This window comes from Anopheles bellator, chromosome 1 (genome assembly GCF_943735745.2).
Source record: "Anopheles bellator chromosome 1, idAnoBellAS_SP24_06.2, whole genome shotgun sequence".
In the NCBI taxonomy this organism is placed as follows: domain Eukaryota; kingdom Metazoa; phylum Arthropoda; class Insecta; order Diptera; family Culicidae; genus Anopheles; species Anopheles bellator.
The window spans coordinates 54,377,439-54,402,943 of record NC_071285.1 but is presented as its reverse complement, the minus strand read 5'-3'; the positions used below and the strand labels follow the sequence as shown (position 1 = coordinate 54,402,943).

The window sequence follows — 25,505 nt, the reverse complement described above, 5'->3', positions numbered from 1 at the left end:
CGTCGGATTACACGGTCACCGTCTAAGCCGGTTTGAGAAGGGGCCGCATAAGCCTTAAGCACAAGCACCAATCATAATACAAATAAACGTTAGACGGCTTTGTAAGGTGACCTGTGCTAAATACGAGTGCTGTCCAGGTCGCACACCGGCTCGCTTGTCACCGTTTCCAGTGGTTCCCCTCTATTTACGAGCGCAGCAGTAAATACTCTGCAAAGGGAGTCCATACTCGGGCCTTATACGCCAACATTTGCATATCGTTTAATAGGGGGCCAGACGGGACGGTAAGGGACGGCCACCCAACCAGCGACCTCATTTGTCCCGATGTTTACATCCTTGAAATCCAATTTGCCAAGTACGAAAACGAAAGGATACCGTGGATGTTGGTGGTGGCACCAGATGCGCCTGGCGTTTGGAGACTTTTGGCTGGATAAACAGCTCCCGCTACTTTCGTTTGCAGTTCGTACGTAAACTGACACCGACCGCCGGGATTCTGTGCTCGAATCAATCCGCGTTTTAGAATATCTTAACTCGGGGTTTGGAGCCTAATCTGGGACCGACGAAGGACCGAGAGCGCACCCACTGGATGCATAACAGGATTGTCCCCAGACCGGGAGGAGTTTCTTGCTAGAATGCAAATCTGATCACACATCGGACCGCCCGGTGGCAGCCCGCAACCCTTTTGGACTTGAACTTCCGTGCCGGTGCCCGGGTGTCTTGCATGCATAATTGAATTATAGGCTCTGAAACGTTATACACTTTGACACGGAGGCCTCCGGACGTGTCACGCACGGGCGTGTAAGTGAGAGGCTTTAATACGAGAGGGCCACCTCACGTCCTCTGGCAAATCGCACATTCGCCGTGCCTGGTGGGCTCTTGCTCTCGCAGTGAACGAAGTGAGCGTCATCGGGTGGTCCATCCGGTCCTAATTTAATTATTGGGCCGCTCTCCGTCTAAAATTTCATCCGACGGAGCACGGTTAAGCCGTGGAAGTGCTACAGAACCCTGGCGCATGTATTAATTTTTCACCAGCTGAACCGCTACCCATCTCGAGCGTCTTGCCGTTTGAAGTTTCCAGCTGAAACCTGTCCGGAACTTTCACGTCACGTGTTGAGCTTTATCTATGGCTATGGCACTTCGGAGGACGCTCGAAAGTTGCTCCGTGCTCCAACGTCGGTTCTTCTATTTCTCACTGCACCAATGCAAATGCGAGTGAGCACCGATATTGGCAGCTGTATAAATATTGTCCATGGTGCGATTGGCTTGTTCCGGTGATCCGGTCGCTTTGATCGCTCGTCTGCCGACTCTGTGGCAAGGTGGCCTCACAGAGTACCTTCGATTTGCATTTCACCCGATGCTCTTGACACGAGCCTTCGGAGCTGCTCGGTGCTGCTGCTGGTGACCCACTAACATCTAAAAGTGGATATCGTCGAGAACTTCACTTGCCGGACTGCGATTGCGCCATTCCGAATGCGACGTTAGAAAACGAATGTCTGTGACGCAGATAGAGGAGTTAAACGACAAAAGTTATGCCGCAAAGTCTGAAGGGGGCCTCCTTGGAAGGCCTGTGATGGATATTCTACGTTCCACGAACGGAACGGAATTCGTTCCAGTTCTTGCCCGGTGTGCGGCACCGAAAATAGCCAAAGTCACAACACTGGGTCAGTTACTTCGACTTCGACGAATGAGAGCAACCGCTGGCGGCCTTCCTTGTCATTCTGCCGGGCCCGGGGCCAGCCCTTTGGTAGCACACACACCAGATTGTCGGCACCTCTTCCAGACACTTAGCGAACGTCATCGGAGCTCAAGGATGTTTATTATTTATCGAAAAACAGCGCCCCACAAGCCCCGGGGACATGCTCCCGACCCGCGTCATGTTTCGTGCACCACACAGCAAATGGATCACCGAGAAGAGGCTCGAAAGTGGAATCCTTGTGGCCGGCGCCCCGTGATCCCGAACCTCCCCGGCCCGCCGGTCGCGGCAACAGGTCGCGACGAGCGGCGCAAAAGATGGCGCTCGTTCGGAGTGGCCTTCAGCCACGTATGATGTGAAAATGGTCCTTCATTGGGTTCCTTTGTCGCAGGCGCTCGGCTTTCACAATGCTGTTTTTCCACTGCTTTTTTCTCATTCCTTTTCCGTCCCCGCTGTACTTTCGCCGGCTCTGGGCGGCGTGCTTTTGTTGCACCGCTTGGGGACCGTAAGGATCTCACCTCAGCGGGGGCTCGGCCCCGTGTGGAGTCGTCGTCGGTGTGTTCTTTGTGTGCACCACCAGTGTCCCATTTTCCTTTCCCTTGGCACACAGCTTTATGCCAGGACGTTCGTAGGGCGCCCGGTGGTGGCCTTTTTGGCGGAACGACGAGTGGATCGTAAACGGATTTTTAATCATTGAGCGCTCCATTGAATGAAAATGACTGCCCGTTTTCGACCCAAAGTGGGAAGTTATTTTTATGGCGGAATTCATTGGATGGGTTCCTCTTGTGGCACACATGAACCGGTGCTTTCCAAGCTCTTGAATGCGGATCGCTCGACCGCTTCATAGTTAAACCCCTCTCAAGGCATCGTAAAATCGGCATAAATTAGTGAACATATAGTTTGATTCAATTTCCCTATAATAATAAGTGAACATGATTTGATTATCGACCGACGTCCGTTCGGAGCTTCACGAAGTTTGGACCACTCTTGCGAAGCGGTTGAAACCTGATTTTAGCTCTGATTTTTTGCCACTTAGCCTGCGGGGACCATACTGGCCGTGGTACTCCATTTTGTCCGCCGCCCATCTGTCCTCACTCAGCTCGCGGGGGCCCCGGCGGCATCCGAAGCGGCATCCCTGACCTACACTCGAGGCAAAAAGTAGGCCGCCATCGGCAGCACCATCCGTGATCCGGCTGCGGTACGGTACGGCCTACCCGTGGCTTTGCCCGCTCTACGTACGGACGGCAACAAATCTAATTATACCTAGTGCACCTAAAAATAGCACAACTAACCGGCCACCAGCCTGTTCACTCTTTCGCCGATGGCCACACACTCTCTGTCTCTCTCCCTTTCTCTCACGAACACACCACACCTCATAATGCTGCGCTCTTGCCATTAACATCGGTTGACGGATAAGATAGCGTTTGTGCGTTTCGGGGGTTGCTCGAGGTCACCGCCGCCGCCGGGGCGCGAGTCGAACGAAGGGGTCCCTGGCTGACGTTTTATCGATTCCGATTCCGCACCGGGGGAATTGTCAAGCCCGGCGAACGTCACTCGAGATGCGCGCAAACCGCCCTTAATGTCCGCGAGCGGTCGGTTGCCAAATAATGGCTGGTTTGGGGAGGCCCCAGGCCCCGGGCGCAGCTATCGGGTCGGTAGCCTAAGGGCGTAGACACTGCACTTAGGCAGCGGCTCGACATCAAACGGAACGGGCTAATGTATTGTCCGACGCACGGTTTCTGTGGCTGTGGTTGGGAAGCTTTAAAGTATTGCAGATATTGAGCACCGGTTCGAAGCATGGGGCTTCACGTGACCAAACTTCCGAGCCTAGGCCTCTATTGGGTCAAGGATATTCGGAAGTACAAATGTTTTTTTTTAAATGAAATTCCAAAAAAGACTACAAAACTGGTCAGGGGCTAACTGGTCACTTTCTTTGCGCCATCAACAGTTCGCGGACGCCACTGGCCGATTTGTTTATGTTTTGCCATACACATTGGCCCGTTCTTGCTCACCCAAGGGTGTTTACGTAGCGGACAGCAATGAGCTGCCTATGACGTTATGCCTCAGGTTAAGTTTGCATACGCTGCGATGTCAGCTCCTTTTTCGATCGATCGGACGATCAGTCTTTCGTTACTATTCCTCGGATTCGAAAGTGCACTGAATGATGATCGAGATTTCAGCGAGTTCAGATTGTCACTCGGAACCGTTTTTAAATCAATTTTGCCTTGCTAGTGGTGTGGCCCCCCAAAAACCCATCTGAAATTCCTGAATTTTTGTTCAGGACTTTTTGTATCTAGCATATTTGTGGCCAGCGAATGGAATGAATAATCCATAAGCTTCCCGAGATAGCCCAAATGGAGCGGTCGCCGTGTTCCGGCGTTCCTTTTCGGGTTCCACAGCATCGCCCGGTATGGTATGTACACGCGTGCATTTTTCCCGTAATGAATATAAATGTTACGCTTGGGAATATTAACATTCCATTTTTCCCAAAGTCCCTCGAGCGAAACAAAAAAGCTTCCCTTTTTGGTCGAAGTCGAACGCCTGCTGTCAGCATTCCGATGCCGACCGCGGGAAGTGAAGGTCGTCAGCATTCAATCGGAGCCGTCCGCACTCAACTCAATTCAGCCGAAAGCGCAGTGCCCCATTCCGTGATGTAGTTGTTTCTATGTTCCACTACCCGCCTCGTCACGAAGCAAAGGGCATCGGAGCCATCAAACACATTAATTCGTATTGCGATAGGCCTGGAACCGAGAGTCGAAAAACAACCCCGAAAAACCGACTGGGGTCTAGTCCGCTGCTCGTCATCACGGCGGTGATAAATATTCAAAGAATGTTTGCCATCTCCATTTTCCAGCCCAGTCTGCCGCGCTCGCAGCACTGGGTTCCCCACTGGTCTTCATTTCGTGCCCGCGTCCTTCTGTTTTTCCCACAATCTCCGACATTCTGCCGACTGCGCAACCAGATTGGAATGGCTTCCGTGTTCTCCGGGTTGGCGATGAGTTTTCTCACCGCCCACGGGCTCCAACCAGCCGGTGGTCGGGCGTTCGTTGACCTTTGCTGCTTGTGCCGCTCCTTCCGCGAGTCGTCGTCGTCGTCTGCGGAGGACTTTTCCTCCCGTCAGCGTGGAGGCTAATGTCACGCCCTACGCGAACCCTGTCGGCGTGCCGTGACTTTGCGGAACGCTGTTTAATTGAAATCTCAGAGCAACCACAATTTCTAATCGTCGGGCGGATTTGCACGAAACTGTCCCCGTGGGCTACGCGCCTTGGAAGGGCAAAAGCATTTCACTGTTCAAGCCGCACTCTCCTGTGGCAGCACCGGATGTTGTGCCAAAGGCAGCAGTGCACAAGGCACTAAGTGAGCCTCTGCCGGGCAACGTCGACGGCACGGTGCTTTCGCTTAACAAACTTAAATAAACAATAGCAAAGAAAACAGAAAAGGGGCAGGAATATCCGTGGCCGCTTCCCGTGGCAAAGTTTTCGCGAGGGCGATAAATCATGGATTCAATTTTAGTCCGACCCACCGAGTCGACCCCCCTTTCTAAAGTCATTCGCGCTAACGATCGCTCAGAGTGCCGATATCGACCTTTACGTTACACTCCAGCACACTTTAGTAAAGGAGTTTGGATTCAACTGACAGTTTAACTGAAGATCTCGTTCTGATTGCGGATTTGGGGCACGCTTCCCCGCGGCGTAGAGCATCTTGTTACGAACCACCATGCGCCTCCATTTCGGATTTTCGATGCGATGTCCAACACTCAAACGAATGCTAATCAATGCCATCCCTCCTCGCAGATCAAGACGGCCACATTCTTCGACGTACGGCAAACCGGCATTTTTATCTGCATCTGACTCTGAAGCTTTCTCAGTGCCGCCGGTCCGTCTTCCGGTCGTGTCCGGTGCTTCACATTCCGCGTGGAGCGACCATCGCATCGCGGGCACGCGATGCTGCGCGCCAGCAATTAATGCCATGCTCTCGGTGCCATCAATCACTGCCATTAATGGGCCGCCCGGTTGGTGTTGGTGAATTCAATTAAATAATCGTAGCGAGATGATTAATTAATTTTCCATTTCGCGCGCTGAATGGTCATTGTACCGGCCGGTGTCGGTTGAGAGTGCTGGCGTTCGACAAATTTGGCATTGATAACTGCCACGCCACGCTGCCACTGAGGTTCTATTTAAGTACGCATAAAATGTGCATGCTCTTTGATTAATACATTTTTAATTCTCTGTCTCTCGTTGCAGGAACTTGCAGGCCGCAATGAAAGTGTTGGGGATATGAAACGAAAAGTTGAGTGCAGGAGGAAGCCGAATATTTGAGAAAGAATTTATAGAAATGAAGAGCAAGTTGAATGGTGATCGTATCGCAAAGAATGTTAAACGTGCCCTTGTTCATGTTCTTCGTGAGCTCCCAGCGGAATGCTTGTGATTTTCAGTTTAGTTTCCCCAAGTGTACCCGTCCGTTTTAATATCATATTCCCATTTGTTGTAGGTTGAATAGTGCGACATAAAGCGAAGCGAATGCAGTGAACATAAATGGTTCAGTGTTTATGAGGTTTTGCTCCAGAAGAAGCAAAAGTGAAGAGTTGAACCTGAAGTTGTGTACTGAAAAGCTTCTCAAGTGGCCCGCAAATGGATCGTACGGCGAAGGAGACATGAGGTTCGTCCTTTGCTAGGTGTTCTTAAAAAGTTCGTGCAAGTGTGAAGCACCAGAGTGTGTGCCAGAGAGAGAGAGAGAGAGAGAGAGCCAAAAAGGGAAGCAAAGGGAGAAGAGAGCCAACCACTAACAGTGCCACAGAATGGGATGCGGACAGAGCAAGATTCATCTTTACCCGAGGAAAAATAAGAGCAAATCGAACGGAAAGAAGAGCGGCCATAGTAAGTAGCACCGAGCAGCGAATGTGTTACGTTTCCCCGTCCGACCGGTTTTTCGGTGGTAAAGTCTTAGCGGCGAGCTCTTAATCCGACTCGGTCCGGTCCGGATCCATCCATCTCGCCGTCTCGCGCAGTCTTTTCACAATTTATCTCCCATAAACTTTGCCTCGGCCGGGTGGCGAGTCCCGTATCCTCGACAAATTAATGTTTTCAATGCTTAAATCGATCCATCCTGCCGCCAACGAGGTGGAAGAATTCGTCGGTTCGATCGATCGACCGTGGGGACCATCGCCCCGACGGCGACGTCTGATGGGAAGGCAACCATCCATCGGCAGTGCCATCATCGCACCGAAACAGGCCACGGACAGGCATGGCAGGTGCGGTGCGGGGAACTGTTTGGAAACCGAACGATAAAAGGATCCTTCTATTTTTGGTGGATTATTTTGATGTGTTTACTAAAGCGTGCAGTCAATCGGGGCAAGGCAACACATCCTTCCGAAGGGTTCCGGGAATGCAGCGCGGGACTCCCGCAGGCGCTTCGCTATACGATACATCCATACGATGTCCGGCAAATCAATTTACAGTGCTCCGCGCCTCCGCGTGAAAATCTGGCACCTTTTGCGGATGATAGGCTTAGCTTCGGAGAATTCCGGGCTGGTGGTGCGTGAATTGTGGACAACGTTTCCGCATGGCTAGTCGTGTTGCGTGCTAGTTATGTTGTAACTATGGGTAGTTACACTGTAGCCAACACCTTTTCGAACGGAACCGTTCGTCGCCTTCGACCACAAATGGTGCCTCTTTTCATTATCCGCTTTCGAACGCGGCGGGCATTGGTGACGATTGAATTCGCAGCCGTCATTCGGGCATTCAGTAACAAACATTTCCGTCACACGCTTTCCCGGGTTTGAGGCCATTTTGTGTGGCCAACTCGTAAATGAAGTGTTTTAATTGACTGACGCGCATGTATTTTTATTACGGCTGTTTGCCGGGCTTAATCGATAAACCTGTGCCCGGCCCGGCGGTATCAGCTCGAGCTGTTCCGGCGAGCTTATTGGAATCCACCATATTTTATCGGCTCAAGTATTTCCCAGTGCCCCATTATGAAGTGGCAAATGGTGGCGAGTCCTGTGTCCTGGCTCACATCGCACGCCCGCAGCCCCGTAATTGACCGATGGATCACGGTGGCGATCAAAACAAACGCATAATGAAATTCACCCGCCCCTGAAAAACCCCGGATGGCGGGCCGCAGGGTGTGCAGTTAAACTGTGTGCAAATTGCTTTATTGATGACGGGTGTTTTTCGGGTCGTCCTTCTTTTCGGTAGCTGCAAAGGTTAGCTTCGCGGAAAGTCCACCGCGAGCCACCGACTAAACCGGCCCGGGCTAAGTTTTCCTTAATGTGACCGGACAGGAGTTTTCCCAGGTAATGGAAGACGGAGCAGTAATGACCGCGGGGTCCATAAATGTCGGTCCCAGGTGGCCCTTTTCCGATCGATGCCGTGTTTTTTTTTTGGTGCCACGCAGCAGCAGCGTGGAATATTTTCAACAAACTTTTGTGCCACACTTTTAAATGACCGACCCAGCAGAGTGAGGGCACAACGACAGAAAAGTTGGTCCGCCAAACACCACGAGCATTGAACGTGTTTTGCAACTCACCCCGTGGCTTGCCGTTAATGGTCCCAATCGAGCATTCGAGCGATGTTAAGGACCCAATGGAAACCTGTTGCTGCAGGGATTGCATGAATTAATGGGTGTTGCTGAAGCGGGATGCTAAAAACGCCCCGATAAAGATGTCACCGGAGAAGATGATCGGCGTCAATCATGAGCACCGTTAATGGTGGCAAGCAAAAAAAGCGGGCTGATCGCTTAAGAGCCGAAGCGGAGGACCTAAGTACCTGTGCTTTTGTTGCTGCAATGTCCCCACGGTCTTGCCCCAGTCCGTATGCTATCTGTTTCACGTTTCATTGGTTATTGCCGTCCCCGGCGCACCGAGCGTTGCGTGTCCTGGAGAATCCCCGCCGTCCGTACGATGAGTGTCACGACGCACACGGCACGACACGGGGCTAAACTCGGAGGAAACCATAAATCAGCGGAAATCCTCATAAATCAGCGTCCGAGAAGCGTGAAGTAGAGGCGCCTTGGCGCCATGAGCCCGGTGTGCCCACTGGATGATGAAGCACAAAACGGACCGAAAACGAGAAAGGATTGATTTTCGTTTCACATTTCGGCACGGACTTTTCTTTCGTTGTCCCCAAAAAGCTTTAAACGTTGAGTGGCGGCGCTGAATGTTTCTAACAAATTGCAGTCTTTATGCAGCAGCAGAGCAAAATTTATTGTTCCGATAAGAGAAGCGCGCCGCCAATGGTTTGGGATTCATTTGGGGGCCAACGAGACGATCGGGGTTTTTTTATTTTTAATTAGTTTGGAGTGGTGCTGTTGGGTCCTTCGGAAGGATGGAACGGGTTCCCCCTTCGTTCCCTTCGACATAACTCATTTTTGGTACACCGGCCCTTGAAGATGGTGCCCACCACCGAGGGCACGAGGACTCGCAATTTGTCTTCCGACAGTGTAAGCGAAGATTAATGAGGTCCACCGCGGCTCGTTTTGCTGATTGGGGCATCTTGAGATTTTCGAACGGCATTCAAACGGCGGGGCACTTTCGACACCGTCAGTCGAGAGTGAAACAATCGGTCGGTGGTAGCCCCACCGTTCGGAGCAACCGCAACCGGAGCCCTGTTGCGGGTTTGTGGCCCAACACGTTGAAGCCCTTCAGCTGCGGTGCGGTGCCACGTGCCCGGTGACGTGCCAACACCGTCGAACGGGTTTCGCGTGAAGAAGATCAAAGCGAAGTTCGCTCGCTTTCGGGACACGTTCGCACGTCTGCTGCAGGGCGCACGATTTCTTAAGCTCCTTTGTGCGTTGGCATCCAGGAGTTGGCCACCGACTCACTTTCAGTGTCATTGGCCGCCCATTTGCTTTCAGTGCCTCTTCAGTGGTTCAGGCGCCGAGCATGAAGGCGCCCGGTAATTTATTGTTAATGTATATTTCGGTGTCGGTGGCCGCCGCTTTCGTGTACAGTGTTTATCTACGATCGGATACCCCGGAACCGGGGTGTCCACATAAATCATCACATGCGTGTGGGTTGGGGGGGTTGGTGTACCAATTCGTTATGCTCTTATCTTCGCCGTGGGAATTTTGGAAAATGAATTAAACAGTGAGCGCGCCACATCGGCTCCTCGGTGAAAATTCGATGGTGAAAATGTTATTAAAAACTTTCCAAGAACTTTTCGGCCCCTCGGGTTCCTTCGTCGCACGTCACCAGCAGCGTGACGGGTTGCCGCACTTAGTGCCACGCTCGCACGCTAATCGTATCGGATCGGTTTTAGAAATTCATGACATTTACATGAAAATGTTCACCCGCCCGGTCCGGCAGAGTTCGGTTCGATCGAAAAGTTGTTTCGTATCGGCTTTCACTCCCTCTGGGGCGACCGAATAGTGACCGAGTTGGGGAAGGACGAACGAAGGACACACAGCTGGTCCGGGCTTCGGACCGCTTCTCTGTTGCTATGGGCCAGCGACAGCCAGCACCGTTGTCACTGCCGTTGTTGTCTTCTTCTGGGGTTGATTGGTATGAAGTGTGCTGGATATGTTGAGGCCCCTCAATCTTGAGGGGACCCCTCGTGCGTACGATCAATTATTCACTCGAGAGAGGAGCGAGCGGTCACTCACACCAAGCCATACTTTTCCTACCATTTTCACCAACTTCATTACGCTTCACCGGCCCCCAATGGTCCCGCTGGCCAGTGTCGTAAATATTGTTAATGTCTTTTGTTTTATGCAACCAATTTTACATGTTTACATGTTTGCAAATTCATGTTCATTTTGTTTACAAGATAACAACCGCCTGCAGCCTCCTCGATTTAATAATAAAATGGTCATTTATAACGCCGGTTGCCGGTGGCCGGTCGCTTGCGCCAATCGGGAAACTCTCCTGCGGGGAATGCTGACGTCAGTGAACGAAGGAGAATTCCGAAGCGCGGCACAAGACTGGCACGCGAAAGGTCAAACCGGGGGGACTCGAGAGACACAGCATTGGCCAGCGGATGGAAGGAAAAATTAAATTATCCAACCGATGCTACAATGACACTCTCCGGTGGAGCCCGGACCCGGACGAGTATGGGGGGCAATAAAACTATCGGCAAGTTATTTTTAGCCGTCCATCAGGACGACAACTCACGCCGCGCGGGTCCTTGTGCAGCGAAGTGTATCTTTCGGATTCGGATTTATCGCTCTACACATTGGGGTCGGCAGCAGCCCGGTTCGGAAGTAACTTTTGGTGGAATGGAAAATGTTTGTTAGCACAACTATGCTCAAACGGACGGGGGTCCTTCGGGAGTGGTTCTGCGTGGAACGGTTGGTCGTCACCATCCGCGGATGATGGTGATAAAAACTACAACACCTTTTGTTACGGCTAATCCTCCCCGGTACACGGGGAAAAAATGGAACTCTTTTCCACAGCGAACTTTCGAGCATTGGAAAACATTTTCACAGCAAAGCGGTCACAATCACGCCGGTGAAGCTCGTGGTGCGAACTAACTTGTGTTATAAAATACTTTTGCTCAAAATGTCGCTAAATTATTAGCAGCCGCGGCAGCGGCAGCAGCAGGTGGCCCAAGCATGTTGAGTGTGGAGCCCCTCTCGCCGGTCGGTGTCGCGGTTGGCATAAAGAAATTAAAATATCATCCCATTTATCGCTTTCTGCAAGTTTTGCGCTTTTTTGCGCTCGTGGTTCGGAGCAAAATAATAACGCGAAAAAACGGCAGCGCAAAAAGCGCGCTTTTATGACCGCAAAGTTGTCTGTCCGTGGGCGGCGGGCACAAGAAATCGATTTTTGCTTCGGTCGTAAAAGTTTTGCGAGACGATGTTGCCAATCTTTCAGCGACACACTTTGCGATCGATTTGTCTTCGCCATGCCGTGCCAACCAACCATCGGGACGTCGTCACCGGCAAGGCACACACAGTTAGAACCGTCGGCGCGGGCTGCTGAATGGATGATTAATTTCGGTTGGGGAAGAGTTTTTAATTACATTCAACCTACCGTACCCGGGGCGCGGATGGTTGGGTTGTGGTCCACGTAATGTGGTCCCATAGCGAACTGGCGTTCGATCGATAAAATGCTCATGATGCTGCTCGCTTACGAGTCTATGAGTTGGTTGGCCCGAAATGGGGCCACCGTTGCTCAGACCACACAAAAAACCTGCTCGCAAGAGCTTTGAAGTAAACTTTCTTACAGCATACCGGCGGCTTTCGTCGTCGTCCCTCCTCCGGGGGAAGCTCGGTTCTATTTTTGTGCCACTCCGAGAACGTCGTATCTAAATTTACTGAATAGCTTCCTCCGTTTGGCTTCCTCCAGAGAGAATAAAACAATTCGGAACCTGGGCCAAGATAAGGCGGAAGCGGACTAAAAGGAGCACGCGCCTCAAGGCGATGTGCTCTTCACGGTCCTTTACACGTTGGGGGTTTTCCGTAACTGGGTGGCAAGGCTCTCCCGTAAAGAGGGAAAATATCAGCAGCAAAGACTGAACGTTTGCTACCGGCCGGTGCCGGTGTTGAGAAGTGAAAAGAAAATCGGTACGGCAAATGAGCATAACGAGACGCGGCGCAGTGTGAGCTATTTTTAATCCCAGCACAAAGTTCTCAGCGCCCCCGAGCGGGTCCCGTTGCTCACTTAATGGTCCTGGCGACTCGGCATTCGAGCAGTGGAATCCTTGCGTCGGCGACGGTGGTGTATCCTTTTCCGATGTCTCGCCGCACAGCTGTGATTCGATTACCCATTCCCGGTGCTTAATGAATGGAAATAATGTCGTTCGGTCGCCACGTTCGACGGCAGTACCTTGACGGACGAGGAGGTCGGATCGTTAGAGCACCGAAAAGGTACACGGTGATAAGGCTACGGAACCAGCTTCTTTTGGTCGGGCCAGCGGCCGCCTCGAGGGCTGTGATTTATGTGCCAACACCATACGGTTGCTTTGAATGGAAGAGGTCACCATTACTTTATCCGCCAGCCAGAGGCCAAGAGCGGAGACCGGAGAACGCGAGATCCTTAGCGACCTCAAAAGTAGAAGAAAAAGTAAGTGAATAAATCAGCCCTCGGTTGTTTTCGTTTGCCGCAGCCCCCCCAGGTAATGATGTGATCTGTGTGGCTCCATCATGGCGTGGATGGCGGCGCATTTGTTTCCTTCAGAACTCGTCGTGTGCCATTCCACGATCACCGTTTGGACGCGGAAAGGTGTTGGGCTCCCGCGCAGGGTAGACATTCAAATAGTCCGGGGCCCGGGCCCGGGTTGGAACAGTGGCTTACACAATTCGCGGTGCGACGCAAAATTGGTCCAATTTCGCTGCTGAACTCCCGCCACAAAGAATCGCGCCGAGAATGGTGTGAATAATGGAGGAATGTGCGGCCCTCCGGCTCCGTGTTTGGCCAACGCGTGTTTTCCGCACAGCCAGCCCCCCATGGCCCCGCTCTTACACCTCACAGTGGACGTTCGAATTGGGGCAAAACAACAAATTCGTGCACTCCGTCATCCGTCTGGCGCGCGAGTTTCGGGCGAGAACACCGACGACCAGGCGTCTCCATCTGCTCCCGACTTCTGTTCGGGTAACTTTCCTAATCTAATTAATCCCAAGCCGATGTCCTTACGGTCCCAATTTTTGGCATTTCAATTTGGTCGTTTCTTTAAAAATGAATCAACCAAAACACACGCTGGGAGGCCAGGGCAAAGGCCTTCACAAACGTTTTCGTGAGCCGCGCGCAGATCGTTAATTTTGCTTAAATTCATCTCATTCTCCACCACCGGGGCTGGCCATTAAATGCGATTGGACGTCGCGCGTGAGTGTTGAACAAAGTGTCAAAACGTACATTTTCGCCCCCTGCACACGCAACACTTGGCCGTGGTTCGTCCGATCTCCGGAACATTTGCTTTTGCCGCACAGCGTCTCGGACAGATGGACAGAAGTTTCGCGCTGGGGCTGCTGGCGAAATGAGTTTTCAACTTTCGCTGTCCCAATTATCGTTTGTTTATGTTAGCTTCTCTTGGCCTGCGTCCGGCTGGTTGGCCAACATCGTAACATTGTGATCGGCTACAAATGTCTCGGACTTTATACGGCAACATCCCGCCGAGGAGTAGTTCGGTTCTTCGGTTCGGTCGGCTGGAACTAGGTCGCGAGAGGTTTTTATTCGCTCCCGGCCGGCCCCATTCGCGGCAGTCTTGGTGTCAATGCATCGCGAAGCAGGTTCTTCGTTTGAATTCGCTAAACTCTGAGCCACGGGCAAGGGGGTTTCTTGGAATCGGTACCGGCCGTTTTTAGCCACGAACGGATGCCGTGGGAGCCACAGCCACAAGGTTGGCGCCCCGGCGTCAGCAACTAGCGGAAATCCATTAACATTTTCATATCCTTTTTACCGTGCACCGTACGCTCCGTCTTCTTTCGCGGCTCCGCCGTTCGCGGTAAAGGATGTGGCACTTAATTTTCTTCCCGGTTTAGCCCGTTCTCCTTTTGGCTCGCCGGGTTCGCCGGGTTTTTTTCATTTCATCGGGTACCGTGTTTTTCCCCATTTCGCACCCCGCATTTTACTGTTGAGTGCACAAAATAGCCTTCACATGACTGACTCTGCACCCCGTGGTAAACTGGGGTCCTCCCGTTCGCGTTCACCACGGGGTAATGGAACGCCGGGTGGTCACCACGCAGTGGCGACGAACTGGATACCACCGTGCGCTGTGGAGGGATTTAAATGAAATTTAATATCAATTTAAAACATTTAAATCGCAAACAGCTGCTTATTGAAACACTAAAATGCTGCACAACTGCTGAGCCTTGATTTGATCAAACCACAACAGCAAACGGGCTCCGATCTGCTGGAGCAGGAAGGAACCACCACCTCCATTTTATGGCCTCTCCGGAATGATGTAATGGCGGGGGGCGCTCGGCGGCTTATCGGAGCTCCGAGGTTTCGGGGTACGATTCCTCGATTCCAATCGGCCGTCGTCGTCGTGTCGGGTGCTGCGACCCAACCCAACATCGGGGCACACACGCGCAGGCCTCCGGGAATGGTTTATATGATCGAATGAAATTTAATTTGTTTGCCTTTGGACGGACGGACGGACTGCGGAAGGCAGGAAAACCATCGGCGCACCACCGTGGCGTGGCGCACGTTTGGGAAATCAATTGACTTTCGTCGCGTTCTCATGATGTCGCCATGTGCTGGCCCCGCGGGCTTATTGCGCAAGAAAACGCGCGGGTAAAAGTTAAAGAGAGCGCTCGGGCGAAGCAGAAAACGAAGCCAAAATATATCCCATTTGTGACATTTAAACATCAAATGCGAAGAACCCAGCGATTCGCACGATGTTTTCGTACTTTCGCATCGTAAGTAGAGAAAGTGGATCAATTGCTTCGGTACCAGACCGAAGAATTTCAATCGTCGCATGAATCGACAACGTGGGTCGCTGTTTTGCTAGCAAAACAAACAAAACTGTAGCGAAATTCATCGGCTTACCACAAGCGGAGCAAACAGGAATCGTTCCTGGCAGCTGGCCTGAGTAAGAAAATGGTGAATAAATCGAACGCACTACAACTGTTCGATTGGATCCTATCGGGGCAGGTTAAATCCTCTTCGGCAAACTATCTGCATTCTATCGACTCGACCGCGAATGAGTTATCGAAACATAGTTCTGGCGAACTGGCAGCGTTCCTCCCGATTGCCCGACGTCCTTTGTGGTTTTGGGTCGTTTCAAACTCTTTCAATTAGGGCAAAACATCCCCCCAGGTTACACTATCGACTGCCAATTAATCCGGCAGCGTAATCATTTTCCCAACCCACCAGCACACAGCCCCTCGGAACGAGCTCCGTTTCCGATTCCGGCCAAGGTGCGAGACCCGTCTCTCCCACTGTCTGGTGTGGCCCAAAAATGAAGCCGTTAAGCCGCTCCCCAAATGGGGTCCGGTTTGGTGGAAAGGGGCCAGCACATTTACTAATTTAGTTTTTCCGGCAACGACGACAAGGACGAGACCCACTCGGGATTCGGACTGCCCCGGTTCGGGCCAGGCCCAGTTTTTATGTGGTCTGGTGATAGTGAAACACGCACCGAAACCCCAATTTGTTGCAGAAGGATGTATGGGTGCAGTTAAAGGACGACGTGATAACAAGGCTTTAATGGTCAATTTTGGGGTGTCACCGCAGGCCCCACCAGCCAGTCAGCCAAGGGGTGCGTGAAGTGTGTCGCATTAACACCGAAGTGTTACGCTGAAGTGATTACGGCCCCTACAACTACTTGGCACTTGGCCGTAGCTGTTTGCCAACAATTACCACCAGCAAACACACGCTGTCCGTTCGCGGATGGTCGCTTTCGGCGGCACAAGCTCCCCGGACATGGACACAACGAAAAAGTTGCCACATACCACGGATTGTGCTTCGATTAGTTTTCGAACTGCGCGGGCAAAGTTTACCCAAAAGCCAGCAGCAAATCTCGGCCAAAGTTTAATACGAAACTTTTCGGATATGGACATCGGACGAAAATTCGAACACCCCCGGAGCGGTACCCAAAATCGACAGCGAACTGCGGGAACGAAGAACGAGAGTCTGGGTTTCGCGTGGCCCGTTGCCAACCGTCAAAGAAGGACGCTCGTCCATCGTCGTTACGCGAAGACGCCTCGAGGCCACGGGGAACACCTTCGAACGACGACGTACGGGAATGGTACACGTCAAGAATCGCGTCCTTTGACGTGGCCCACCGACGGTTGCCGTCGCGGGTTGATTGCATTAATTTTCGGTTCGCTGTCATGTAATGAAATTATTTTACATGTTTTATAATTATGGTGGCCAGCCAGCTGCTCAGTTCCCGTCTCGCGGCAAAATTCTTGATGTAATTTTGTGCCTCGCCGCCGGGTGCAACCTGAACGATGCCGATCGAAATTCATTAAATTCCGGTGACATTAGGAAGCCACCTTTTCACGGTGTCGCGCACGGTTATGTGTTGAGCCCCACGCGAACCGGCCCCATTGTTATGCAAACGAGCTGGGAAGCTGACCCGGAAATGTTGCCAACTTCGAGTAGTCTGAACGGAGGAGACGGGGACGGAGTGGAATTGTCCGGAACCAGGGTCGAGGGTCGCAAACTGTTTCACCGGATAAAGCGCACCCGCGACGAAACCAACCAGCAAGCTGTTCTTGGCGGCTCGGAACTTCCCCGAGCCTTCTCGCTGGGCAGGCTCCCGGCTTAAATTGTCCATTTAAAAGTCTTGAGTGGCCCGTTCGCCGCGTCCTGTTCAACTGTGTGGATAAACTTTACCGTCTTGAATTGAACCGCTCACCTCAAAGTCACCGTCGGGAAGGTGGCATCCAGGGAAAAAAGGACCGCTCACGGTCAGTTGGTTTTTAGGGGCTAGAGGGTAGCGTTTCCTTTTTTCGGTGACCAAAAATGGGGACCTTCGAACGTCCTTCACGGATACTTTCCGGCCCCCGGGACCGTTTCTCAATACGAATACGATAGAAGAAGAAAATAAAAATTGCGTGTGCGTTTTAGTGGCACGGTTTTAGGGCAACGGTTGGCCGCCAACAGGCGAACGACACACCATCTACTAATAGGCAGCATTAATTAGGTCATTAGGCAGCGAATGGGATGGCATCGAAGCGGTATTTATGTCGACCGGTTTTTTTCTTATCGGATTTCATCGGTGACAAGTGTCCGGTCGATGGCGGTTCGATACGTCGGTCAATCTGCTTGCTTGGAATCTACAAGACACGGTTCTCTTTTTATGGATTTTCAATATCGTTTAATACGGAGCATCTTTATAGCGTCCGTTTCTTCGTCGATCGAACCATTTATCAAACCACTCTATTTAAGCGACACTGGTACACCGGTCCTTACAAGTCTCCCTTAAGCCCGTACCCCTACAGGTGTGTGCCATGGTTCCATCTTCCGTCGCTTGTGGCAGCGAATGCACCTGTGCAAAGTCTCCAGTCTGTCTTGCATCCTATTTTTACGCGAGCTTTCATAAGAAGCGCTCCGAAGTGGAGGGTGCCTTTATCACCTTCTGAGAGCCACCGCCCCAAGGAGGCACGCTTCAAAAGACACGAGGTGACCAAGAAGTGACTGACAGGCCGTAACGACACTCTCCGGGCGGCCCGACGGCAGTTTGGTTGATTAAAGTTTCCATTTCCGAGCTCTGGTCTCCGTATCTCCGACCACAGCGTACAGGGTGCCTCGATTTGAATTCCTTAAAAACCAGAGAGAGAGAGAGAGAGCTGCCGGAAGTCTACCGTGAGCGACCGACGATAGTTCCGTTTCTTCGTGGGACCGCGATTGGACATGGATTTGTGGTGAGGAACCGGAAACATTATTATCATATGCACTGTCGCAAGGGATCAGTGGCTTTAGGAAGCGCTGCACAAAGCAGCATCATCATCGTGGCGCTCGGCACCCGGGAGCGGGGACCGAGTGTCGAGTATGTGCGCCAGCATGAAAACTGCATTCCCTGGGCATCAGGCAGGAGGTTCTTGCAACCCGCACGTTAGCACGTCCCCGAACGGAACACGCGAATCCTTTTGACGCGTCACACACTTCAGCACGACCCGCGAAGGCTTCAACAACTGTCGTCTGACACGGGTCGCTGGCCGAGGGGCGCCATCAGGATTTCCGCGCAGGTCCCTGGTTCCATTTTTCGTTCGGGCGCCGTTCGGAGGGGGATGTTCCTTTTCTGCTTGCTACCGGACAATGGAAAAGACCTACCGTGAGGGAGTCCTGGCTATTATTAAAACCGCGACGCGGACGATGGTGGCACAATAAAAAGGTGGCGGTGCTCTGTTTGGCCCCTTCCCGCAGAAACTTTTCACGTACGCAACTTCGCGCAAAGCCCGGAGGAAGTTTACTGCAAGCCGTAGCCGTTAGCCGTTATTGAACAGTATTGTCGCTGTTCCCTCACAGGCATCCAGAGCCATTAGGCCACTCGGCACCGGGTGCGTCCTTCAAACTTCCGCCCAGCAATTCGTTTTAAGTGTTTTCGCATGAAGTTCAGGCAATGCGTGTAATCCTCACCGGTGGTGATTGGGATGGCGGGACTTTCAAGTGACCACGCCCGCTGAAGAGTGATCGTGAGATATTGCCACAACGCAGCGGTGTCGGATTACATCAACTGCACTCCCGCACCCCACGAGATAGTCACGTTTCAGTTCTACATCATTCCGGATGGCATTCTTCAATTCCTCGGCATCCAGCGGTGAGGGTTTGTGCTGCCGTCGGTGGAATGGAATTCCCGGTGGTGTCGAGGCGGAATCGTAGAGTCTGGTACAGTAGCGGGACCGGAAGAAATCCTCGGAAGCTCGCATACGGGCACTACGACAGTACTTGTTGAGATCGCACTCAATCCCACAGCTGGACCGAAGCATGATAAATGGGTTAACAATCTTGTCGAACTCCCTAGGAAGCATCGTGTTAAGGGCATTCCGATTCCCTCCTTTCCAGGCACTGCTGGTGGACTGAAAACCCCAAGGTTCGTAAATCGTATCGTGGTCGATCCGAAGGTTTGCCATACATTCGAGAACCCCCCCGTATAGGTTGTTGATGGTGCATAATATTCATTATGCAAATATGCGCAGTCGATGCTTCTGTAAGTTTGCGGCCAAGACCCGCCCACTTCCGTATGCTTTTGGAGTGTACTTTGCCAACGGAAATTGATGCTCGATGCAATCCGTCCTTCGGGTGCCGGCATTCAGTGATTGCAGATTTCGAATTCGTCTTTTAGGATCCGAGCACTGCAGTACTGCCATGCTAATGTTCTGATAAGCTGAAGTATAAATTGATCAAAGTTTGTATCTTGCGTCTTCTGCAGTTACAATTTGAAACAAAAAAACACGTTTTAAATAAAACGTGGGGTCAACTCGGGTCCTACCTGGGACTCCCTGGGTTCACTGGTCTGTCCAAGGGACAAAAATGTAAATGTGCCCATGCCCATCTTTAAATGAAGAAACTTGAGCAAAAGTTCGACATTGGATCAGTTCGGCGAAAAAGTATCCCCGCAGCAGCGATCCACTTGAAGCCGAGTCCGCTTGAAGTATCAATTTTGTCTGCCAAGTAGTATCTACATACGCCCGTGGCCCGGGGCTGCCATCGGAGGATGGGCACATCAAACGGCGCAGTATCTTTCTGCGAAGCGAAATCCACTTGCCGGGACACTGCACACTCGATACGTTTGACACCGGACACCGACCACCTCGGAGTTCTCGGAGTTGATGCCGGATGGTGGCCGGATGCGCTCGGAAAGAGCACGGGCTCAAGATTTGATGAATGTTGACACAACTCCGGGGTCTCTACTGGTGCCGATTTCTGCCAGACTGGTGACTGGCAAGCACAGGACACAGGTTGGAATGGAACTGAAGGTGGCAGTATCAGTCCTAATGCTTCTTTTCGAAGCTAATCATCAAGCTTCTCTCCGTTCCGAAATATGGTGTAAAACGTATGCTTCCGTCCCGTGTGATCCTCGCGTTCGCTATCCTTGATATCGATTTGATTGTATTAACCGCACCTCAAACAACCTATCAGGCCACAACATCTTGATGGTCCACGAATGGTACGAACCACGATTGATTGATGAACCGTGCGACAGAGTGGACCTTCCCAGAATTGGTGAAGAACAAATCTTTCATTCGGCCCGCCGAAAACAACAGTCGATGGCGCAATAAACCACTTTCCCGTGTCGCCCGTCTTGATGTTGGGGTGACCGTAAAATTATTAGACGTCAGCCGGGCCGGGTCACTTGGGTTTGGACCACCTGTTGGCCACTGGACGCCCCACGGGCTAGCCTAATTGGCAGTAATGACCGTCATTTCCTTGCAGTGCCACCGGTAGCGGAGCCATGATTTACATATCATAATGCGAGCGGGAGAAGCAAGCCAAGCGACCATAATTAAGGCAGCTGGACTAATGCCCGTCGCTACCCTCCGTTTGGTCCTTTTCTTTTATGGCGCACCGGTCCTGTGCTTTGATCAACTCCGCGTCCGAGCGAGGGAAGTAATGGGCCCGGTTGGGCCATTGTGTCAAGGCAGTGGGGCGGCTGGTTAAGTATTCACAGCAACTGGTAGCGGTTCACGTTTTCGGACCCCAAAGGATTAGCCGTGTAATTAGCCAGCACATTAATGTGGTCCCGAAGTGGTTCATGCGCGCCACCGGACCGACGCATAAATTAACGCCGAGTGCGCTCGGCACGCGTAATCAGTGCCCTTCAAAATTCCAACTCGGAGAAACGCTGAGATAGGGCCCAGTGCGCGAGTGTTTCCGTTCCGCAGAATATCAGGCCAATCTTGCCCCGTTCTCGCTGATCCCTTTTTTCAATTTCGTGCAGCGCGAAATGCCGGCCCAAGTGAGCTCTTATCAGCGTGGCGGCCGAGTCGACCCGGCACGACCGCGCCCAGCGCTGCAACATCACAGCGAACGCAGTTAGTTTTTTGTGCGAATCTTAGACGGAGTGTCGCAAACCACGATCCCTAGTGGTGGGCCACCATGGAGCGATACCTGCGGTTCTACATCAAGTTTCAGGGCTACATGATCGGTGTGTTCACGTTGGTGTTTTCGGTGCTCATCACTATGGTCATCTTCAACACGAACAACTTCACCTACCCGTTGGAGTACTGTAAGTGTGGCGTACGGGCCTGGATCGTTACGGACGCTGCCCGCTTACCACTGTCTTTGCCAATGTAGACTACAACTACCGCTTCATGGGCGCCGTAGCAGTCCTGCTGGGCGTGATGTGGTTCGGGGCTGGGGCCGCCTTCCTGTACGGTGTTTACCGCGAGTCCAAGCAGTGCCTGTTGCCGTTCGCGCTACTGTACCTGATCGATCTGTTTCTGATCGCGATCCGAGACATCCTTATGTTGTGGCACGACAAACGTTTCTACTCGATGGTGTTTACAAACTTGCCCTCTGCGTTTGTAACGTTGTGTAAGTTTTGGCTTCAACGGGGGCCGGTTTCGTTCCAAAAAGAAAAACCATTGCGATTTATGTTGCAGACATCACTTGCTACCTGCTGATGACGTTGATTGCCCTCTCGCGACTGTTCAGTACCGATCCGAAGCCGGAGCCGGGCTCCAACTTTATTCGGTTCAACAACGGCATCCAGAACCCGATCACGGTCGAGGAAGAAGCGGACGAGCTTCTAGTAGAATAAGGCTAGTCATTGGGCCGGGCTTCCATTAAATTAATTCCTCCATTTTGAGCAGTTAGATCTACCGAGTGGAAGGCTTCCAAGAACGCGTTAGCGCTAGATTGCAGCTTGCGAGGCTTGCGTCGAAATCGTTATCAACAGGCGGCGACGTGTTTACTGCTCACAACTACCACATACCGTTCTCACGATTGATAGCGTTAAATACAGTGGCCTCAGTGGTACCCAAACTAGGGGCCCAGTAAACAAACGATCCCCGTTGTCCCCGGTGCACCCGGATCATCCGAAACATCCGTTCCGCTCCGTGGTTTAATCAGTCAATCAGATACAAAACGCCTTTTATTAGTACACGTACCACAGCAGAGCACGATTTGGTAGTTTGAACGCAACACTTAATTAATCCAGTTAGCTGGCAATCATTGGCGATCTACGTGTGAGGTAATTTGGCCGCTCTTCCCCGTCTTCCCCGTCGTCGTCGTCCTATTGCTAATGTTTTAGTTCCACAAAACCGCGTGGAACAGACACACACGCGGTTCAAGCTCAAACGCGCACACAGAGCCTAGCTATCGATTGCACTTCTTTCAGTCAGGACCCCCCCCCCGCAGCGGGTGATCTCCACCTCAGGCGGACGACTGCACCACCTGAGTCGGTTCACTGGTTTCGTTCCGTTCGAAGCGCACGAATCCTTCGCTGCGCTGCGTGACGATCGGATCGACGGTGTACAGCCGGTGCAGGGCCAGCAAACTGGCCGTCACGTACGGTACCGCTGGGAGGGGAAAACGATCGGACATTAGAATGGGGAAGAACGGGGATCGCAATGACCGCACCAATAACTTACTCATCAGCACCACCGTGATTTTAATGCTCCACAGTTCGAGCAAAAAGTCCCCGATGATCATGACATAGATTTCGCGTAATATCAACAAAACGAGATCCAGCGCGAACATGAACGCGTACGGATATATGCAGCGTTTGTCCTCCTGCAACAAGCGATAAGAAAGAGGGGGGCTCGTAAAGGAAAGGGACGTTATGGAATCGACCACCCCACCGTTCCTCTCCTACCTTGTGTATGGCGACCACGAGAAAAACGGTCGCCGTAAACCAGCCGCTGGCAAACATTACGGCCGTCACTCCGCCGAGCCGCAGGTCTTCGACTGAAACACGGAACGGATTGGTTAGCTTCCGGCACCACCCATCTAACGGAGGATCGCCCCGTGCGGTACTCACTGCTGTTTGCATCGTGGTGCGCCAGGACGGGAGTGAAGAGTGCGATCATAAGCGACGTGAACATCACGATCGTGTACACCTGGTACTTGATGAACAACCGCAAGTATTTGTCCATCGCGATCGAGACCGTCGGAAGCTGCGGACGCGGATGAAAACTTTATAGCCTTTATTCTAACACGATCACGATCGCTCACTATTCTACTGCTCTCCGGTGTGTGAGGGGGGCTACCGGATCGGTGCGAAGCGAGCACTCATCACGTCCGCGATCACGCACAGCGGTTAAGTAAAACTTTATTTACTAAACAGAACAGTCTGACGTTTTGTTCGGTCCGGAACAACCGCCGTCGATCGGCCGGTGGCGGATGTCTATAGCCCAGCGTTCGGGAGTTCAGTTCACGATCAGACGCTCGGCGGCTGATTGTTCTTGAAATATTTCAAAACCAACCGATCTATCGATCGCGCTTTCATGAAACATGTCCGCGCCCGTGCATCGGTTCCGTTTTCAACGATAAGCCGCGATAAGCTGCTGGCGTACTCGGGGTTTGTAAAGGGACACTCTAAGCCATGATGACGATAATCTAATCTAAGGAGTGACACACTGACGCTTCAATGGGTGATTTTAACGCGCCACGCCACCGATCGCTCTTCTTCGAAATGGTGTCACATGCAAGGACCCCGTCGGGGAATTGTTGTTTTCGTCAAACCGACACAATACTCAATTTCATAACAAATCCCATAAAAACGGGCCGCGCCAGTTCGGCCGTTCGGGGGATCATTTTTAAATAGAACATCCCCCAGCACCGATCGCGCGGAGTGGACGTTGGTCAAGGCGACAAACTTTTGCGCTCTGAACGGGTTGTCCTGCTCTCTTCGCCCGAGTGGTTAGAACCCCACGCTTTATCGGACATTCGGATTCCAGATTCTAAGGCCCGAATGGTCGATAAGGCAGGGGATTCTTCAGGCGGCGCTCGTTCAAACTTCTCGCGGTGGCTTCAAACACATTGCGTTATCTCAGTTCTCACTACGCACCCACCGGTTGTGTTATGTTATGATGCACCGATCGCATGGCGGCAACAGCTGTGTGGTGGCTCTGGGGGTCCCGGAAGGCCTCAAAACCTGTCCCTAGCGCTGATCGCACATAGATAGCGCCGCCCGTTTTGCGAAGCGAAGAGTAGCAGAAACAAGGTACGCAACCTGATCTCGATGGCGGCGGCCTGACCTCTCTCCGGCGCGGTTTTGCGCGTTGCGCCTCAGGAACGATATCCCGAGCGCGCCGTTGTCGTCATCGTTGTTCTGTTGTCGTCGTTTCGGGCCGGGCTGGTAGTGGTGCCGCCTTCGGGATTATCACCGGGCGCTGGCACCTCCCGGCGGGCGGGGTGGAGACAAAGGGGGCAGCAGTCTGGTGGGTTGATCGTGCGCTCCGTTATGCTCACCGCCGCCGCACGGGGCAACCACAGTGAGCAACGAATGCTTGACCGGTTCGAACGCACAGCTGCTGCGTGAGGCGCGTGTGTGCTTCGTTGAGTCGCTCTCTCGGAACAGGAACCCGTTACGCCGTAAAGTGTGCCGTGTTGTGAAAGGTTCACCGTCGTCGGGAGGGCTCGTAGGGCCTACGCACTCGAAAAAGCCCACCGCACACACTCATAGCAAGCGATGGAGCGATCGCTGAGGCGGTACGTGAAAGCCCACGGGTACGCCATCGCCCTGGCTGCCCTATTTTTCGGATGCATCTTCGTGGCCAGTATTGTCAGCGGTGACCAGCTGCAGCGTTCGTCGAGCGAGTGTAAGCGATAATAGCCGGTGGCCCACCGAAAGAGCATTGTAACGGGAACGGGGAAAATTCGCTTTCCAGATGCGTTCTTCCGATCGCGACCCCTCGAGCAGCTGATATTCTCGATCGCCTGGATCGTCGCCGGGATGATCTTTCTGCTGGGGTTGATCTGCGAGCGCAAGGAAGCGATCTTTCCGTTCACGACCGTCTTCCTGGTCGAGTGGAGCCTGGTCCTGGTGCAGCTGCTCGGGAGGCTACGGAGCCGTGGCGTGGCGGACCTGATCCTGTCCGCCGAGGCTGCCGTATTCCTGTGTACGTGAGAATCACTTCGCCCCCCGAAATCCTTTCGCTGACCTCTCGTTCCTGCCCATTTTCTCACACGCAGTGGTGCCACTGTACGTTGGCTACACGTTGGTGGTCCTGTACCGGGTGTTCGACAGCCGGTACAAGGAGGAGGACGACATCGAGCAGCAAATCCACCAACCGGTCAAGTTCTTCTTCGGCGACGAACCGGACGACCCCAGCTACAGCTAGTGGGGAGGCTGCGAGGGCTGGAGCGATCCCTGCCAGTGTTTGCTGTTAAGTTTTAATGTTACGCTAATTTATGAGCTGAGCGGATGAGGAGTCATGAGTAAAGTGTCTCGCACCATGTGCAACCTATCGGAACACGCGGCCGCCTCGTTCTCTGTCCGAACAGTCGCAGGATCCGAAAGCGCAATCCCGCAATCAGTCGATG

General features: G+C 52.5%; 4 protein-coding genes across 4 annotated transcripts in view; 3 read left to right on the top strand and 1 right to left on the bottom strand.

Moving 5' to 3' along the window:
* Positions 1-6,488: 6,488 nt before the first annotated feature.
* Positions 6,489-25,505, top strand: part of LOC131206152 (transcription factor SPT20 homolog) — a 37,817-nt gene continuing 18,800 nt past the window's right edge. The window contains exon 1 of the mRNA XM_058198584.1: positions 6,489-6,567. Coding sequence (XP_058054567.1) covers positions 6,489-6,567 — 79 coding nt within the window. The remainder of the gene's footprint in view (positions 6,568-25,505) is intronic.
* On the top strand, positions 21,037-22,034 carry LOC131206156 (uncharacterized). Its single transcript, XM_058198590.1, has 3 exons — positions 21,037-21,243; positions 21,312-21,551; positions 21,620-22,034. Exons 1-3 carry the CDS (start codon positions 21,114-21,116, stop codon positions 21,775-21,777), a joined length of 528 nt encoding a protein of 175 aa, XP_058054573.1. The 5' UTR covers positions 21,037-21,113; the 3' UTR covers positions 21,778-22,034.
* On the bottom strand, positions 22,093-23,260 carry LOC131206159 (uncharacterized). Its single transcript, XM_058198592.1, has 4 exons — positions 22,999-23,260; positions 22,834-22,925; positions 22,610-22,751; positions 22,093-22,537 (listed from the first exon to the last, which is right to left on the bottom strand). The coding sequence occupies exons 1-4, from the start codon at positions 23,111-23,113 to the stop codon at positions 22,392-22,394; spliced, it is 495 nt and encodes a 164-aa protein (XP_058054575.1). The 5' UTR covers positions 23,114-23,260; the 3' UTR covers positions 22,093-22,391.
* On the top strand, positions 24,469-25,418 carry LOC131206157 (uncharacterized). Its single transcript, XM_058198591.1, has 3 exons — positions 24,469-24,781; positions 24,851-25,081; positions 25,155-25,418. Exons 1-3 carry the CDS (start codon positions 24,652-24,654, stop codon positions 25,301-25,303), a joined length of 510 nt encoding a protein of 169 aa, XP_058054574.1. The 5' UTR covers positions 24,469-24,651; the 3' UTR covers positions 25,304-25,418.

What these genes read in the sequence shown, in the direction of transcription:
- LOC131206159 (XM_058198592.1), bottom strand. Translation starts at nt 23,113, where the DNA reads ATGGACAAATACTTGCGGTTGTTCATCAAGTACCAGGTGTACACGATC. An exon ending in GCACCACGATGCAAACAGCA is followed by an intron (nt 22,926 to 22,998) that starts GTGAGTACCGCA and finishes TCCGTGTTTCAG; the next exon opens with TCGAAGACCTGCGGCTCGGC. An exon ending in AATCACGGTGGTGCTGATGA is followed by an intron (nt 22,538 to 22,609) that starts GTAAGTTATTGG and finishes TTCCCCTCCCAG; the next exon opens with CGGTACCGTACGTGACGGCC.
- LOC131206157 (XM_058198591.1), top strand. Translation starts at nt 24,652, where the DNA reads ATGGAGCGATCGCTGAGGCGGTACGTGAAAGCCCACGGGTACGCCATC. An exon ending in GCAGCGTTCGTCGAGCGAGT is followed by an intron (nt 24,782 to 24,850) that starts GTAAGCGATAAT and finishes TTCGCTTTCCAG; the next exon opens with ATGCGTTCTTCCGATCGCGA. An exon ending in CGAGGCTGCCGTATTCCTGT is followed by an intron (nt 25,082 to 25,154) that starts GTACGTGAGAAT and finishes TCTCACACGCAG; the next exon opens with TGGTGCCACTGTACGTTGGC.
- LOC131206156 (XM_058198590.1), top strand. Translation starts at nt 21,114, where the DNA reads ATGGAGCGATACCTGCGGTTCTACATCAAGTTTCAGGGCTACATGATC. An exon ending in CACCTACCCGTTGGAGTACT is followed by an intron (nt 21,244 to 21,311) that starts GTAAGTGTGGCG and finishes TTGCCAATGTAG; the next exon opens with ACTACAACTACCGCTTCATG. An exon ending in CTCTGCGTTTGTAACGTTGT is followed by an intron (nt 21,552 to 21,619) that starts GTAAGTTTTGGC and finishes TTTATGTTGCAG; the next exon opens with ACATCACTTGCTACCTGCTG.